The sequence below is a fragment of the Perkinsus marinus genome, assembly GCF_000006405.1.
Source record: "Perkinsus marinus ATCC 50983 genomic scaffold scf_1104296958234, whole genome shotgun sequence".
Taxonomy (NCBI): Eukaryota; Perkinsozoa; order Perkinsida; family Perkinsidae; genus Perkinsus; species Perkinsus marinus.
The window spans coordinates 121,026-139,653 of record NW_003206847.1 but is presented as its reverse complement, the minus strand read 5'-3'; the positions used below and the strand labels follow the sequence as shown (position 1 = coordinate 139,653).

The 18,628-nt window shown below is 43.5% G+C and overlaps 4 protein-coding genes across 4 annotated transcripts; 2 read left to right on the top strand and 2 right to left on the bottom strand.

Annotated features, from left to right (window-relative positions):
- Positions 1 to 181: 181 nt before the first annotated feature.
- Pmar_PMAR006003 (mu1 adaptin, putative) lies at positions 182 to 4,226 on the bottom strand (the record flags this gene model as incomplete). The annotated part of the gene is made up of 14 exons (XM_002774377.1): positions 182 to 248; positions 642 to 743; positions 1,161 to 1,284; positions 1,335 to 1,411; positions 1,459 to 1,575; positions 1,624 to 1,686; positions 1,751 to 1,825; positions 1,871 to 1,966; positions 2,025 to 2,101; positions 2,148 to 2,273; positions 2,483 to 2,587; positions 3,059 to 3,184; positions 3,383 to 3,448; positions 4,152 to 4,226. 14 exons carry the CDS (start codon positions 4,224 to 4,226, stop codon positions 182 to 184), a joined length of 1,296 nt encoding a protein of 431 aa, XP_002774423.1.
- An 831-nt stretch (positions 4,227 to 5,057) lies between these two features.
- On the top strand, positions 5,058 to 8,602 carry Pmar_PMAR006002 (ATP-dependent RNA helicase DDX25, putative; the record flags this gene model as incomplete). The annotated part of the gene is made up of 13 exons (XM_002774376.1): positions 5,058 to 5,121; positions 5,163 to 5,260; positions 5,596 to 5,766; positions 5,975 to 6,087; positions 6,134 to 6,225; positions 6,407 to 6,594; positions 7,189 to 7,268; positions 7,341 to 7,407; positions 7,462 to 7,542; positions 7,733 to 7,809; positions 8,054 to 8,186; positions 8,234 to 8,378; positions 8,439 to 8,602. The coding sequence occupies 13 exons, from the start codon at positions 5,058 to 5,060 to the stop codon at positions 8,600 to 8,602; spliced, it is 1,473 nt and encodes a 490-aa protein (XP_002774422.1).
- A 1,003-nt stretch (positions 8,603 to 9,605) lies between these two features.
- Positions 9,606 to 11,406, top strand: Pmar_PMAR006001 (hypothetical protein). Its single transcript, XM_002774375.1, has 5 exons — positions 9,606 to 9,620; positions 9,669 to 9,950; positions 10,141 to 10,357; positions 10,500 to 11,148; positions 11,252 to 11,406. Exons 2-5 carry the CDS (start codon positions 9,832 to 9,834, stop codon positions 11,293 to 11,295), a joined length of 1,029 nt encoding a protein of 342 aa, XP_002774421.1. The 5' UTR covers positions 9,606 to 9,620; positions 9,669 to 9,831; the 3' UTR covers positions 11,296 to 11,406.
- A 4,377-nt stretch (positions 11,407 to 15,783) lies between these two features.
- Pmar_PMAR006000 (conserved hypothetical protein) lies at positions 15,784 to 18,217 on the bottom strand (the record flags this gene model as incomplete). The annotated part of the gene is made up of 6 exons (XM_002774374.1): positions 15,784 to 15,884; positions 15,939 to 16,027; positions 16,299 to 16,373; positions 16,658 to 16,807; positions 17,224 to 17,378; positions 18,107 to 18,217. 6 exons carry the CDS (start codon positions 18,215 to 18,217, stop codon positions 15,784 to 15,786), a joined length of 681 nt encoding a protein of 226 aa, XP_002774420.1.
- Positions 18,218 to 18,628: the final 411 nt, after the last annotated feature.

The following is an 18,628-nucleotide window of genomic DNA, read 5'->3' as shown; positions in this document are numbered from 1 at the left end:
TCGGTAATTCGTAAAAAGCCAAATGCATAACTAATATTATTGCTCATGGTTTAGAACGGTCCTTCGAAATTACCAGTCCATGGTCACTGACCAACTCCACAATACTATAGTTGAAAGAAAACACACTACTATAAATGTAGCAAAGTTACACCACCGTCATCAGCTGGGTCTAAAAAACAGCTCAGGTCATTCTCAGCTGATAGTCGCCGCTTTGAGTTATATACCGAACCCATGGAAGTGCTTGGTATCTGATGACAAAACACACTCGTGATCAGTGCCGGAGTATGAGTTGGCTTCCCTCAGCTGAACTTGAAAGTTTCGCCACTAACTCTGGAAGGTTGCATACGAATTCGGGTATAGTGAGCAGAAACCGGAAAGAATTTCTCACAATTCCCTCATAATTCCCATAATGTAATCATGTAGTTGAAAAGGTGCATATTCTCTCACACGGCTCGTGCTATTATAAATTGACCGAAGTACGATTACTAAATACCAGAGCTCCACATTCGGATCCGGATTTCTTCGATGAACTTCACTGAGTAGTAAAGGGTCTCAACGACTATGATCTATGCGGGTCGCTACGTCCGTCAAGTTCCACTCGCCACACCACCTCAACACTGGAGAGAACCCGACAGTCTTACCCCGACTTCTCCACAATTTTCAGATACCTCACAGTAAGACCACTAACGGTGAAATAAGGTATCTCAAACTTCACTGAAATCGGCTTCTTTGCGTAGAGATCCCTGAAAAATTAGAAAGGATAGGATGAAAGTCTATTTGAATTCTCAGCAACGGTGGACTTCCTATATTGTGAAGAAGACATTGCTATGCACATAGCCTTCTATCCCGATTCGATTGAGCTCTTCATTCACTGTTTTCACTGAGTTCACATGAGCGTTCACGATAGCGCAAATTATGAGCTTTCGAGAAGCAACCTAACACATTCGTCCTCGATTTTATTTCTCATCTATTCCTTGCTTAGTGAAGCTATCGATCACGTTAGACTAGCTCCCTCCAGTGTTCGGATGAAATAACTAAGATTCCTATCTTCACAATATCAAACGATGAGCAACGCGGATGGTGGCACTCATTAAGACTGTTTTCGGCTTAGTAACGGATGCCCTATCCGAATGCATAACCAGAAGCGCGTCGGACCCTACCTCGCGGCTTCCATAGAAATACTGGGCAATCCAAAGTTCGAAGTCATAATGTAATCCTTCTGACCAGGGAACTGCTTAATCGACCAGATCACACAGTCCTTCTCCGGATGGTACTTGACCGAACCTAAAAATACCAAATATGAATCACTTCGCTCCGCTAAGATACTCTCTAACCTGTGCTGGCCTTGCATTGAGGAGTGTCAACATCACCGGGTACAGGAACATGAATCTCAACAGAATTTGCTATTGACCTGCCAGGAATTTCGTGGCGCGTGACAAATCATCCCGCGTTTCCCACCTGCTTTTAAACTGGCTTTTGACTTTGATCATCACTTCCAGTCGCCTTCCCGACTGGCTTGGGTCAACCACCGCCTCTACTGTAATCAGCGGCTTAACTGGAGTGTTCAATCGGTAACTGAAAAAGCGCGCGCCCAATAATAACTCATACACCTCATTGACACACCTCATGAGCTCGAACTCGCCATCGGGTGGGATGAACGATATTGTCCTATCCTGTTCAAAACGACTGAAGGGAGTATCAATACAAATATTGCAGCGGAGCGAAGCGATTCACGAATCGCAAAAATCACCTGAGTCGAACACATTGGTGAAACTTGATGTCTTCCATTTCGACACCTTTCCCCCCTCGGCTCGATCCGGCCGTCCTGACGAGAATTCAATTGATAATTTCATGGCGCGCGACATATTACCCGCCAGCTGCTAGCAACTTGTCGTTCAATCCGAGCTTGCATTCTGGCATTCCCGAAAGAAACGATTTCATTTTCAACGATCCCAAAATCTCCGACCTAAAACACGGCGGAGCGAAGTTTTCTTTCGGTCACTCCAAAAAACTTTTTTGCTCACCTAAGAACTTGTCCATTCGCTGCTACCAATAAATTCAACTTTTCGATCACATCGAGGAAGATTTCGTTCTTTTTATGCTGAGAAAGGCAGGTATACAAATCGATCAATCGGGCGAGCGCTAACCTTAATGCCTTCAGGCCTCCAACTCACTGCGCTTGTCGCTGCTGTTGGTGGAGCTTTCATTTTATCGACTTTGACTTTCTTATATTCCGTTTTGATGTATTCCCGAAGAATTTTAGTTTCGGTAGTCTGAAGGAAACACCGCCTCGAACTGATACGAAAAAATTATTTTTTTTTCCAAATTTTACAGAAAAATTCTGAGAAAAATTCAGAGGTGCGACTGAGGCTAACACCACCACTAGAAATGTGGCGAGTAAAGAGTCATAGTAATAGTATATAACTACTGCAATGACATACCGCGCGCGCCACAAAAATCTGTACACAGTTTGTCAACATACCTGCGGGTAGCCATTGTCCATCATTTCATCCAACAGCTCGTAAGTGAGAATGAAGTTGTCTTTGATATGGTCCTCATCAACCGTCTTGAAATAATCCCTCAAAACCTAAAATGAATCGCGATAACACAAAAAAAGAACTTCGCTCCGCCTTTTTTCCCCAAGACTTGCAATGACATTTGGGCACACTGCGCGATCACCGCGGCTAACGGTGAGTAGATACAACTAGTCACTAGAAGTATTGAGATCGACGACTATGATGTTGAGTTCATGAATTGCCACTGAACAGCGATATTGCGCTCTTCGAGCGTTATCATATTCCAGCCAGCCGCCACAGACTGCGGCGCCGCGCACGCGCCCGATTGTAAAAGGTATACAACATAGAAACTATTCATTCAAGTGAATATCAGTGTTGGAAGAATATATGTTCGCTTACCTCATCTAACTATAAAAGTTTCCTCACTAATAATACAATTATACCAAAAATCCGACCTAAAGTGAAACTCCCAAAATTTTCTCGGAATTTTCCATACTGTCACCAACACATGTAGTTCACCACGTGCATATATTCCCACATACTTCAGCCAACTTGTATAGATAGGATAAAATCATCATCGCGTTGCCATTTCTCTGTGTGACCGCCATGAGGTAGATATTATTATACTGTATCCAGCAGTAGACGATACCATCCTCCACGAAAATCGGCTGAAATTACAACGACATCAATTTCGTGGCGCGCGAAAAAAGTATTAAAAAAACTACTACTGGTCATTTTGCAACGAATGAAAAGTCACTCGAGAATTCCGCATGCAAAAATCTAGGAAAACTTTCAGCAGTCCAGATTGTGAAATTCCACAACCATCGGAGAACGCAGGTTCGATCCCGACCGGAGGCTTTCTATACCTTCACACACACATCTTCTGCATCAACAACGTTATCGATGAAATGGTCAGTTACGGTTGGGGGGACCTGCAGGAAATACACTTCGAGTTTCGCTCTGATGTAAATCTTTGTTATAAGAATGGATAAACCAACAGCAGTGAGGAAAACACTTTTTTACACGTAAACCACGAAAATCTACGAAAAATTTTCTTCCAAAAAATGAGAAAGTAGCGATGTACGGTATGCGCGATCTGGAGAGTGCGAAACTATTTAGTGCGGGAAATTCCTCACTGAAAACTTGAGAGGATAGCTCTATAACCGTATTATTCTGAAAACCTAGTTTCGTGGGTCAGTTTCGTATTATTGGCACAATCGTGCGCGTTATCCGAATTATTAGAATAATCATGTGATACAAAAGTATTACAATGCCAAGAGGTACCAGTAGAAGATTATCCAAGATCTACGATCCTATACAGAATCAGAGACCCAGCTAGCCTTGGGAAATGACGTTTCCCAGGCTTTGATAACAATGGGAAAAATCATTGAGACTTTTACATTGAAAATCGTCCGAAGAATGTGCTCCTAGCCAGGTGGAAAGTTGAAAATGAATTCCCCCCCCCCCGGTAACTTCATACGTTTCTGTACAGAATCAACAAGTAGCGATGTTGACAATTTTTTCCATCACTATTCACAAGTCGAGAAATTGAGAAATTCTCACCACAATTCTACCAACATCATCATCAGGAGCTTTCCGGTTTTTTCATCACAAGTTGCCGACTACTACTACTACCTCTCCTCGATAGTTTCTCCATATAATAGCCTTACCCTTCAAATCCAATATATAAACAGCCGAGGCACCGGACATGGGTTGGGGTGGAACAGAAAAGGCAGTAAGCAGCCACTGAGAGAATGAGAAATATGATGATGAATATTAAACAGTGTTGGAGGATCTTCATATGGTCAACTGCATGTGTTGGTGACAATATGAAAATTGAAAATTCTGTATACAAATCACTTGTAAACTTAAACAATTAGTGAGGAAACAAACTCCTGAGCTCAGCTGATGAGGAAAGCCAACGTATATTCTTCCAACACTGTTATTGGACCGGTGAACGAGATTGAATACTGCCAATTTTCCCTATGACGTTTCCGTGGACATTGCTTTGTTGTTAATCGCGTCTACAATATAGCAATGTTGTTGTTTTCAGGAAGTCTTCATGCTACAAAATTCGATCAGCAGATTTTATCAGGAGTTTCATTTTATTTCATTTCATTTTCATTTCATTTACATTTTATTTTCATTTTTTTCAAGAGTTTTATTTTATCAGGGACACTAATTAAAAAAGGTTATATACAAATTCGGGTAGAAGCCGACCAGAATTTCCCGAAATTTCCTTAGAATTTTCATATTGTCACCAACACATGTAGTTGACCATGTGCATATTTCCTTTCCAACCGGACTTTATGTGTGTCTTCTGAAGGTATTACGATGATTCTGAAAAATCGGAAAAGTCAAAAAATGTTTTTTCGTTCCGAAGTGATTCACCGTGATGCAAAAGAGAAGTTGAGAAATTTTAGTGGACTCTTCTTCGTACCACAATTTTTCAAATATCCGTGAAGTCGAAAGAACCGCGCACGCCCTGATGCGAATCTGCGTTGTCTGCCACTTCGAAGTATCTTCTTCTTGTCGTCCTCAATGAGCTCGAAAGATTCCTCGTCAGAATCCAAACTGACCGCGGAGGTCGTCAAATTCATGAGGGGTAATATCAATATTGACTCCTATTGAAAAGTCGTTTATCAGAAGGAGATTCTGTGGCGAAGACAAGCAATGGTAATACTAACGATGTGATAAAGGAGGCTATCCCTGTATCGGGGCTGGTGGGAGAGGAGACGGCTAAGGTAGTAGAGCTATGCAAATCAGAATTACCATAGAAAGTAATTTTTCAAGTGGAAATTTTTCACTTCGGAGTAGTTTTATGATGATAGTGTCAATGTTCGAGTGGTGACTATGTGGAACTCGATATTGAATTTGCATCTGGAAAATTATATGTTTTTACTCCTAGTAGGAGTAAACCGTGATAACTCCTTCATCTGTTTCTTCACTGTTCCCTTCTAATCACGGGTGTCCTCAGCTATAATACAAAATCGTCGTATTCGAGAATCGATTTCCGTAGTGAACAACTTCCTCTAGTTATATAAACTCTTGTTAGTTTCTCGTTATGTTCCTTTTTTAGGTAACCGTTACTGAGTATACCAACCCAGAGGCCTCTCCGCGGAGTCAAGCCATGCCGACAGCGACCACCCGAGCGTTGGCTAGTGCTCATCGATGGGAAGATTTGGATATGACAAATGAACTCAGGAGGGGTATTTTGGAGAAGGGCTTTATCAAACCTAGCAAAATTCAGGTAATATTGGGGAATTTTCCCTGGGAATTTTTCAGAAAAAAATCCCAAAAGAATTTGATGGTATTTTTATCAATGGTATGAAGTGCATTGGGTCTTTGAATGACTGAGTTTGCCGAGATTCCTGCAATTTTTGGATATCACTAACGTTTTATGAGGGGGAAAATTTTCACAAGTGTTTAATCGTTGAGTAAAGTTTTTGCTCCTTCAGGAATTGGTCCTCCCTCTAATTCAAGATGGTCGTAATATCATCGGCCAGGCTCAGAACGGTAGTGGGAAGACGGCTACTTTCGCTCTGGGTTTGCTCAGTCGAATAAACTTGGGGTAATTTCGTGGCGCGTGACGCTGGGTGGCATGAGTTAATTATCAGGTTGAAGACTTTCCAAGCGTTGATCCTCTCGCCGACCAGAGAGCTTGCTATACAGAATCTGGATGTTGTCGAAGCGTTGGGGAAATACACTGGTACGGAAAGTGGGACGTTTTTACGCGATCATAATCGTTGATATAGCTCGGTGCAGGACGGAATATTTTGCGCGGGGCCGATAATCGTTGGAGATATATCTCAGGTGTTACAACGCAGCTTGTTGTTCCTAATGCTCATGGGCTACCGAGGAATCCTCGGGAAGGACGAGTTACCCAACAGGTAAGAGCGATGTGTGGATTGGGGGAGTATCCGAGGTTGACTTTGGTAAGATACGGATCATGCCCGATATTCTGCTTCAGATATTGTCGGGAACTCCAGGGAAGGTTTTGGATCTGATTACTAAACGAGTAATTGATACTCGTAATGTGAGCATGTTTGTTTTGGATGAGGCGGACACTATGATACAGGTAATCGTTGGAAACAGACGGAATTTTTCACCCATTTTTTAATCACATTCATCGCTTGCCATCAATCGTCTGCTCCTTGAATAATTGGGGTAGTATATTCTGTAGACAATTCTTCCTCTGTTTTTTTGTGATAAAATTATGGTATATCATATTTAATATCTTTCTAAATTTAGTATTCCATGTGAAGTGATTTGAGACACATCTTTCTCCGTGTAACGAGCCCTAAAGCCACTGGTCCTTATTATGTCTTGAAGAAAATTGGTACTCAATGCTATGATATAAGCGTCGCTCCCAAGAGTACTACTGGTCGTGGATGGTTCGTAGTTCTCGTATCGGTAGATTCGAAGGCGAGATCCGGCGTTTTTCTCTCTTTTGTTCAGTGGTTATGGTGCGGGGAAACCCCTGTAAGAGTCTATGATGGAATGCTCACTGTTGATACTTCAATGTAGTTTCGGTATTTTTCCACTTAGTTGATATTCCACCTTTACACTAGTCTTGAAATGTATAAGAATTGACACAGTGGTTGAACGATTTTTTCTATAACGGTTTTACTCTCACCTCTGCTAACGTTACTCTACGGGAATATTAAAGCAGGTACATAACAATATGGGAGCTGCTGTGAACAATATCAGATCTGTGCTGCCCAAACACGACCTTCAAATTTTACTCTTTAGGTGATATTTTGTGTCCTATCGATCACTTCTGAATATTAATTTTGTGGCGCGTGACGTTTTTGGTGCCTTTAGTGCGACGTACCCAGAGAATGTGCGTCGATTCGCCCTCAACTTGGTACCTCATGCTAGCAAGATACAGGTGAGATACAAAATCGATCACGCGATCGATTTGGCGTATCTTATGTTGAACTAGGTCAGCAAGGAGGATCTCACTTTGAGTACTATTTGGCAAACGTTCATTAACACTGGAAAGAACTTCCAAAATAAGGTTCAAGTAGGTGGGCAATTCTTTTTGTCACTGCACCACGAAATTATTCTGCACCTTTTGCCCGGGCTGTGCGGTAAAGATATTCAATACGACTATCAGATAATCCTGAATTTTCCGAAAATTTCCCGAGAAAAAATTTCCTCATCACCATTTTTATTTTTTGTCATTATGAATTTCCTCCAGTTGTTCCGTTCAGATCCTGTCTGATCTATATGCAGCCATGAACGTCTCCCAGTCGATCATCTTCGTCAATTCGAGAGTTACTGCTTTCAAGTGAGGTCGTGGGGTCACCATAGAGTTGGTATCGTCTCCAGTGTGGGAAAAGGGGCATATGGTCAACCACATATGTTGGTGACGATACGGAAATTTTGAAAAAAAATTGGAAAATTTCCATTGATTATTGTCTACTTATACCCAGGCTCGGATGTGAACTTGTATGATTAGTGGGGAAACTCCTAAGCTCAGCTGAGGAAAACGAACATGTTTTCCTCCAACACTGTTCGCTGCATTGTTTTAGTCTGGCCAAGTTACTGCGTGATGAAGGGCATTCAGTGTCGTTGATATGTGGCACTCAAATGAACGGAGCGGAGCAAATAAGTCCGGAGTATCGAGATAAGATTATGGACGAATTCCGCAATAAGGTCACGAAGGTAATTTCGTGGCGCGCGGTCATGGACAGAGGGTTTACTCCTGGCAGGTTTTGATAGCGACTGATGTTCTAGCTAGAGGAATAGACGTGCCTGCTGTCACGTTGGTGGTCAATTTTGAGTTGCCGATTGATTATTCTGACGGACCTAATAATGGGAAATGCAATTACGAGACGTATTTGCATCGGATCGGGAGTAAGTTGATTGGGGAAAAATTCGGAAAATTTCCGCGAAATTTTATTTTTTCCTCTTTAGGGACAGGTAGATTTGGCCGTAAAGGTATTGCGGTTAATCTGGTATCAGAAGGAGAGCTGGAGTTGGTGGCTGATATCGAGAATTATTTTCCGGGCACGAAAGTTGACGAGCTCACTGTTGATGAAATTGATACACTCGAAGATAGGCTGAAGAAACTACGATAGAAATAGTCACGTTTCCAGTGGAGTTTTATTTTGTCTGTTGTTGTTGTCAATACAATTTCGGGAATTTCGTGGCGCGGTGACGGTTGAATGCCGAATTATGTTGAATGCCTTGCTTGAGTAGAAGCTAAGGAAGGTAAGTTACCCCAACGCGAGGGTTTATGATTGGGAATTTCAGTGGGGACACTCGTGGGCAATTTTTCTTGGCAAGGAGGCGACTCTACCGATCGTCATCATCATGGACTTGACTGTTTATGATCATCGACTTGCATCAGTTGGGTGTTGGGGGATCGTCTGGTCACTAACTCGATAAGTGAGATGTTTTTGGGTGTCGGTGTCATGATGTTGTGAATGTTGGTGCTGTGAGATTGTTGTGTACGAGTTTGGAACGGAGTGGTATGGATATGTGATATGCAGCCCTACGCCCATATGTGTATGAGCTGGATTCGAATAGTATAGGTTGGACCTGATCTGTGTCTTGCCAGCATCAACCTAAAGATACCACGATGTTTGATGGCCAAGACATCCGTCGGCCTCCTTAGCTGCCTCATCGTCTCTTTCCTCCACTTAGCCGAGCTAGCCCCTCCTGCTAGGGTACTCATATACTTAACCTGATTGAGATTTCCGCTACTAGGTCGTTCGGATGTACCTCGACGTGTCCTTGTCGATTGTGTTGGTCGAGTCTGTTAACGGTAGCTTGTGTGGCAGCAAGGGTGAGGTAAGATTAGCAGGTCTGTCGAGATGGGCTGTTTTCGGACATGTTTCAGATCTTCTTGCAGAGAGCCTTGGGTGCGTGGACTAATCTACCTCTTGATAGGGTCGGGTTGTTGAGTTGCATCCAACTAGTCACAATAACAACGCCTACCACAGCACCCCAGTCTTGGGTATCATCAACACCAACGACAGATCGTACTGGCTCATCTTCAACTACTAGGGCGGTAGGGGCTGCATGGCTCCAGGCGTGAGTGATAGGTTACTTAGGTGACATCTACTAGTGTTGTGTCCACTACGAGGACCGCAGGTGCGGCTCTGTGTGAGTTATCGAAAATGTGTATGTCGCTTTGTGAAGATACGACTCGGGTTGTCGAGAGGACAACTGCAGGCGCGCCGAGCCCCTGGGTTAGGCCGGTTACGATGACGTGTCCAACTTTGGCGAGAGGGAAGGCGTTGGATGAGGTTTTACAAGGCACTGAGGACGAGGCGAATCGGTAAGGAATATTGGTATTGTATCGATGCTGCTCGAGAAGCTAAGATACTGCGTGTCGGTATGTGGCGTTGGAAGCTGGTGTAAATGTAACGTTGCTGAGGGGCAACCTAAAATATGCCAACATGGCCTGCTTGCTCAATGCGGGTGAGTGGGCGTAGCGAGAATGGGGGTTTACCTTGCTGCCGACGCTGGACCAGTTATGGAATATATATTTGCTATTCTCCGCTGAGCTCGTGAGAATCGTATAGAAATGTACAGAAACCAATGAAAATTTCCTCGCAATTTTCAGTATTTAGTTGACGATGTGCATGTTTCCCTACACTGTACTAGATAGGTACAGGCTGTGCGACTGTAGTCATCTCTGTGGTGGGGGTGGACGTATCTTGGAGGAGGAACCAAAGCCATTATTACGTTATGAGGGATCAGTTCAATTTCAAGTAGAAGATCTCCACGAAGCTCAAGCAGTGCTGGACGTTATTCGATATAACCTTAGCGGTCTCGACAGTGAAATCAACTTGCTCACAGAGGGAGGGCTCATGAATCCTGCTAAGGTGGGAAGCTTGGATAAGAACACAACTATTCATGCTCGAGCCACAACACGCTCGGCTCAGCTTCAGCTTGTCGGTATTTTGTCGTCAGTTCACAGTGCACAATCGTATTATTCTCTCACAAGCTTACGATTATAATTGATAGGTACCGGTTATCGAGGTATTGGACCCATCAAAACCCCTGACGATGAACCCAGACTTCCTCACCACTATTACGGCGACTATTTACTTGGAGGTGTTGCCGCAATGGAGACCTTCTATTATGGAAGCTCCTTTGTCGGTCGCGGTAAAGACCTTCTTTCGAACACGACTGGTGGACCCCGAAGTGGCGATACGGTTAAGTGTTGAGATAAAAGTTGAAGTTAATAACACAACCCCGCGACTGATGACGGAGATGCTCGTCGATCAAGAGTCTTTTTTGGAGGCTGTGCGCCTCGCTTTGGGTCCTGGTGTGTCCGTTGGTCATTCTATGCCGAGCCTGCTGGAGTTCGGCGCTGATAGTTCGAATGAGCAGTCCCCATTCCCAGAAGGAAACACTGCTATGAAGAAGTCAACATTTACCATTCTCTTGTGTGTTATATTGACGGCCTCGACTTTGGGGACAGCTGTTGGCTGTTGTGTCATTTTCAAGATTGTTAAGGAGTACAGGCGTACTGGTGTGCCGAGGGATTTCGAGTTGGGCAAGGCGGGCGAAATAGCAAGCTCGAGAGCAGACGAAGATACAGCTTTCACGTCTATCAGTTGTGGCGCAATGCCGTCCAGATCGATCACGATGTCGGACGGATCATTCGAAGGTAAGTTGGTGTTCATGGGATCCCTTCGAGAAAGTGATGCGTAGTATTTCCCCATCAGTTTGCCTGTTGTGTGTTATTGTTTTTCATACCGCTCCTTTTTCAGATCACGTCCAAGCTGCACCGAGCTCGTTCACAGCTTACCATTGATCGCTCGAGGTCGTCGTCGTCGGCGGGGGTGCAGCGGCTCTGGACAACAGTGAAATTCATTCATTATCATTGTTATCGTTTGTTTTTTGACTCTTTCTTATGTAATTCAATCAAGTCATGATCGCTGCATGGTTCTTCTGGTCATAGCGTATTGCGTTGTTGCTAGCAGTTTTCGATGATGCTGTGATCACCGAATCGTCAACAATCACATGACATGTTCTCCAATAGGTATCTTCTCTCAAAAGGTTTCTTGAGTATCACTGAGAGTAGTCATTCTCAAACACTGCCTAACTTCTGGAGCAGTTCAATAGGAACTTTTGATCGGCTGACCTCTCCTAGAAGCGTTATTGCAAAGTTGGCCAGATGAAATAGGAGATCCGAGTCCTAGAATCGGTCCGAATACTCATTCTCTCAGAGTTTGAGAGAATAAGCATCAGACTGCTCTTAAATGAGTAGCTTCCCTCTATGTGGCCCATTTGGCACGCGTCTCGCATGAGCAATGTGGGGACGTCTCCAAACTCCAACTCGCCGTACTTCCTCCCCCTTCTCAGCCTCGTGAGCGCAATGGATAGTCCGCTCAGTACGGTATCGTGGAAACAAGTGTCACTTATTTCCACGGAGTCACTGACTCCGTCGAATCAAAACGCCGCTGTCTTGCTGAAGCAGCCGAGGATATTCTCTTACAATTTCTCTTAGTAACATCTTCAAGGCCAAAGCGTCGCTGTCCCACATATAGGCGTTGACGCCAAAAATTCCTGTTTGTTAGTAGTCGATCCTCAAAGAGGGCATTATAGTTCCTCCTCCAATGCATCGCGCTGACTAGGTATTCCATGCGGGAATTACTACATCATGACGTCCGGTTAACGCTTGGATGATCGCCTTGCCCAAGCTAATCTAGCACTCTTTGTGAACTCTAACTGTCCCCCCTCTACATGAACGGTCTCAGTCGTCATTGACCTTGCTCCATAAATGGCCCTCCATTGAACATTTCACATGTCGTAATATTACGAGCAAATATATGTTATTCCGAGTTCCAATCAGAATTTTCAATAAAGGAAAATTCCTCTTATGAGCTCAACACATTAAAGTAAGTACACGACACTGTAGTGCGATCCAAGGGTTATTGAGTCTGGCGTGGTATCATATTCCCACGCACAACTACTAAATAGCAATTTCCCAGCAACACACAAGAGTCCTGGCAACATTTCATATGTCGTAATATTACGAGCAAAAGTGTGTTATTCCGAGTTCCAATCAGAATTTTCAATGAATGAAAATTCCTCTTATGAACTCAACACATTGAAGTAAGTACACGACACTGTAGTGCGATCTAAGGGTTATTGAGTCTGGCGTGGTATCATATTCCCACGCACAACTACTAAATAGCAATTTCCCAGCAACACACAAGAGTCCTGGCAACATTTCATATGTCGTAATATTACGAGCAAAAGTGTGTTATTCCGAGTTCCAATCAGAATTTTCAATGAATGAAAATTCCTCTTATGAACTCAAGACACCAAAGTGAGTACACGACACTGTAGTGCGATCCAAGGGTTATTGAGTCTGGTATGGTATTATATTCCTTCGCACAACTACTGAATAGCATTTTCCCAGCAACACACAAGAGTCCTGGCAACATTTCATATGTCGTAATATTACGAGCAGAAGTGGGTAATTTCGAGTTCCAATCACAATTTTCAGTGAAGGAAAATTCCTCTTATGAACTCAACACATTGAAGTAAGTACACGACACTGTAGTGCGATCCAAGGGTTATTGAGTCTGGCGTGGTATCATATTCCCACGCACAACTACTAAATAGCAATTTCCCAGCAACACACAAGAGTCCTGGCAACATTTCATATGTCGTAATATTACGAGAAAATATATGTCATTCCAAGTTCCAATCGGAATTTTCAATGAAGGAAAATTCCTCTTATGAACTCAACACATTGAAGTAAGTACACGACACTGTAGTGCGATCTAAGGGTTATTGAGTCTGGCGTGGTATCATATTCCCACGCACAACTACTAAATAGCAATTTCCCAGCAACTTACGAGCAAAAGTGAGTAATTTCGAGTTCCAATCAGAATTTTCAGTGAAGGAAAATTCCTCTTATGAACTCAACACATTGAAGTAAGTACACGACACTGTAGTGCGATCCAAGGGTTATTGAGTCTGGCGTGGTATCATATTCCCACGCACAACTACTAAATAGCAATTTCCCAGCAACACACAAGAGTCCTGGCAACATTTCATATGTTGTAATATTACGAGAAAATATATGTCATTCCAAGTTCCAGTCGGAATTTTCAACGAAGGAAAATTCCTCTTATGAACTCAACACATTGAAGTAAGTACACGACACTGTAGTGCGATCTAAGGGTTATTGAGTCTGGCGTGGTATCATATTCCCACGCACAACTACTAAATAGCAATTTCCCAGCAACACACAAGAGTCCTGGCAACATTTAATATGTCGTAATATTACGCGCAAAAGTGTGTTATTCCGAGTTCCAATCAGAATTTTCGATGAATGAAAATTCCTCTTATGAACTCAAAACACCAAAGTAAGTACACGACACTGTAGTGCGATCCAAGGGTTATTGAGTCTGGTATGGTATTATATTCCTTCGCACAACTACTAAATAGCAATTTCCCAGCAACACACAAGAGTCCTGGCAACATTTCATATGTCGTAATATTACGAGCAAAAGTGAGTAATTTCAAGTTCCAATCAGAATTTTCAGTGAAGGAAAATTCCTCTTATGAACTCAACACATTGAAGTAAGTACACGACACTGTAGTGCGATTCAAGGGTTATTGAGTCTGGCGTGGTATCATATTCCCACGCACAACTACTGAATAGCAATTTCCCAGCAACACACAAGAGTCCTGGCAACATTTCATATGTCGTAATATTACGAGCAAATATATGTCGTTCCAAGTTACAATCAGAATTTTCAATGAAGGAAAATTCTTCTTATGAACTCAACATTAAAGTAAGTACACGACACTGTAGTGCGATCTAAGGGTTATTGAGTCTGGCGTGGTATCATATTCCCACGCACGACTACTAAATAGCAATTTCCCAGAAACACACAAGAGTCCTGGCAACATTTCATATGCCAGGACTCTTACGAGCAACAGTGTGTTACTCCGAGTTCCAATCAGAATTTTCAATGAAGGAAAATTCCTCTTATGAACTCAACACACTAAAGTAAGTACACGACACTGTAGTGCGATTCAAGGGTTATTGAGTCTGGCGTGGTATCATATTCCCACGCACAACTACTGAATAGCAATTTCCCAGCATCACACAAGAGTCTTGCGAACATTTCAGACGTCGTAATATAACCCGTCGTGAACGATAGATGATGTTTACGCAGTAGACAAGGTTAGTTGTGGGTGCCGCAATGACCGTTTCATGTGGCGCACTACGCAAGATTCTTCGTGGCAGTTAGAGTGGAGATCATCGATTGATAGGTTATCGTGAATCTCGTCCATGATCCATTCGATTGCCTTGTGAGAAGTCTTCACCTCGGCCTCCGGCTGTTAACGTTATTTTAGCCCGCCCTCCCACGCCACGGTGGAGATGATGCACGAGTAACTCGTGACGAGTAAAAGCAAAAAAAAAACTAAAAGCAAACTCGTGACGAGTTTGCTTTTAGCTGCTCGGCTCGTGGTCATCTCGCAGTACAGGCTCATAGACCTCACCATACCTACGGCCCTACCCTGGAACTGGACGTCGGTGGTCTACGACCTCCGTCGAGATAGTCTCCGGTTCCTGGTTTACGGGCCGCAGGTTTGCAGTCTGGTGTTTCGGTCTGGCCTTCTGCTGCGCTCACCCGAACTCTGTGGTTGTAGGAAATGTGCGGCTTCCCCAACTAATATAGTACACTCGGCAAGTTGGTAGCCTAAGAAAAGGTCGTCGCAAGTGAGCTTTCTACGACTCTAGCACAGTCGTCGGTGTCTTAGCCGGACGACGCAGGTTTGAATCGCGCACATACCTTTTTGGGTGGGCATGCGTGCGGACTTGATACCACTCCTCTCTCAACGCAGCCAAGATTCAAGCAATAGGCAATGGTGCCCCGAAGTACCACTGAGTTCCTCTGAAGAACTTTTCTTCGTTGAAAATTCTACTTCGAACTCGGAACCTTTTTTCCTACTTTTCATAACACCATCCGACCCCATCTTCTCATCATACGGTCGCCCGACCATTCCAATGCTTGTTGGAATCTGGAACACCCACACTCCGGCGTTCTCGATTGATCACGACAATGAGCGGTCGTTCGTCTCTCCCAAAGGTGTGTACGAAAACTACATCGCGTTCGTCATTATCGAATTGTATAGGGAACCTCCAGGCAAGAAGCTTTCAATTTCGCCACTGATATCATCTGACACTTTCCTCCACTTGCTCTCTTGCAATTTCTCAACACACCATAGCCATCCACTGACTAACACCACTCCCCATCAACTTTGCAAAACTTCAGTTATTTTTATCATCGTCTTTTTCGTCAACTTTCCGACGTTTTCTAGCTGCCGCCAATCGCTGCTTCATCGCTTCTCGACGGCCCATCGCTCGGGGAACTAAAATGGGTAAATTATTCCGGAATCGAGAGAAATTACCACATGCCCGTTTACATTCTTCATCTCTCTTCAATCGTGCTTGTGCAGCTTCTGCCTCAGCGTGGAATGCATCAGCGGCGTCCCTATCCTCTGGATTGTACGTCCTAAAAATACACCACATGATTCAATCTCTCTCCCACAAGGGACTCAAAGTCGGCACCTGCCGGGGTAAAACCTCCCAACACACGCATAATTTCCCCAATTCTCGATCATCATCATTCAGAATAATACTATGCCAAGTTTTCCTCATCCTTGAGACGTTCACCAACGACCAATATAACTCAAGAAATGTGATTACATCTGGAGGCATCCCCATTCTAACCTCTCCCGAATTCACCCATGATCAGCCAAAGCTACTGCGGACCCCGATAGTACCTCTCAAACACTTGCCGTACTCCGCCATCCATCCCCTTCACCTCACAGTCCTCCTCTTTCGACGACGATGTAGATCTGAGGAAATACGCCAACGCCTCATTACAATTCTATCCCCAATGCCCTGAGACAACCCAATGTTAGGAAGGACTTTAAGACTACAGTACAGACGACACTTACCATTAACATACAACCATCTACAAAAGACGAGTACAGTGCTTCCATCAACCACATAAGTGAGAAGATGCGCCCACAGTAGCACCTTCTCTAACCTCCACATATTCATGCGATATTAGATTCACTCATCACGCTACTTCGATTACGGCTGATAATCACCAAAGTTGCCCCCCCCCCGACATTACCTCTCCGCCTCCTCATCCTGCCATATCTCCATCTGCTTCACTTTATTACCAAAATTAACCAGTCTACCCCCACCAACAGCATCATCATCACCACCTTCTGCGGCTGACCGCATCAACTGCTCATACAAGCTCGCCTTCTCCTCGAGCTTCCTGAACAGTGGATTCATATCAACCATACATCTCAGAAACGGGAAAAGTCAACTCCAGAATGATAAATCGTAAAATATTCCTTATTCTTCTCCGGAATTTTTCTAGAATTTTTTCTTAAACATGCACATCATTTACACCACCCATATCCGATCGTATAACCATTGAAATAATAATGATGACCAATATTCACAGACCCCCATCCTAGTTTTAGAATCTGTGTTGGTCTCCCTCACTTACTATGAGATGTTGCATATGGTAGAAACGTACAGGAAACAACAAAAAAACGCAGATTTTTCCTCATTATTTCTTCACTATGTAGTCGGCCATGCGCATATTTCCCATATACTACTGCGAAAAACTCCGCATGAATTTGCGTGGTAGGACCTTGCACACTGTATGTCCCTTCGTGCTACTACTTCCTCACAGCATCTTCATTCCGGTCTCCATCATCATTATCATCACGTCTATGAGGTCGGGCTAGCCTCCCTTCCTTTTTCAAGGGCCGTACTCTACCACTCTCATGCTTCCTCTTGCGTTCAGTCGCATCCGACTCTCCATCGTCGATCATAGCCTGAAACGTATCCAAGGTTCACGCGTGTAAGATTCAGATCATGCCCAACATGTCCTTTCGGGAGACAATATAGCCTATAGAAAATCATCACCATTCAAATAACAACTTCGATGGTCCTAACTATGCAAGTAGCAGTGAGGCAGTGTTGGAATATATGTTTGCTTTCCTCAACTGAGTCCAAGAATTTCTTCACTGTGCATGTACAGAAACCAATAAGAATTTCCTCAATTTTCCTCAGAATTTCCGCAAATGTCACCTACACATTTAGTTGACCATGTGCATATTTTCCCACACCGCGGTGAGGAGTTTATTCATTCTTACAATATGGCCTCAATAGAATACGCAATTGTCCGTAGCTTGCAACATCTATGGTAAGTTTGAATTCCAGATTTTACATTTTTTTCATGGGCGCCCTGTATATCGATCGTCAACCCCTACTACCCCGGAATAGACATCTAATTCACCTCAACCTACAGTCGTTGGAGACCCAATATTGTAGTAGAAATCAAATACACATATCTCGATCAAGATAGAGCTGATAGCATTCAAAACGATGATGCTAGGCATGCAACACTACTAGAACTAAAGTGACAGGAAGTAAATAAAATAAGTATGTAAATAGTGTAAATAGTATTAGGTGTAAAAATCATCATAACACTACTAGTAAGGATGTCCCTCACCAAAAAGGAGTCTCCTATACGCTACCCCCTTCTCCCTTCCAATGCTACCTTGAGTACGTTGATATCATGTTTAGCAGATCCCCCATAGGCTTTCGAGAGATCAACTCTCTCGGCCTTCTTTGGGATCAACGATGATTCCGTTAACCAGCCGAGAGACATACGGCAAAAGTTCCAACTTCTTATGAGGAGGAGGAGGAAGTATTTTTCGAGGGAAACAGAATCATACACGGTAGACTATACGAGTCACAAGTGAAACGTTCATCATCACAACAAATGAACAGAGCCCGGAGAATTTAACTTTGACACATTTCCTCAACGCATAATTTTACAGATTATGGGCGCGCGCGATAGAGAAAAACCGGGGCGTGCGCGAAACGAAAATTAGTTCCGCTCATATGCAGAAGAAAAACAAGACTTTGTCGGCAATTTTGAGGTCTGTCTCATCCGGTTTAGTAAAGGTAGTTCCCCGAGGCACCTCGAAATTAATCTCTTTTCCTCGGATATCACAGTTTATTGAAACACCTGTGGAATTACAGCGAGGCAAAGGTGTGATTCGTTCCTATTTGAATT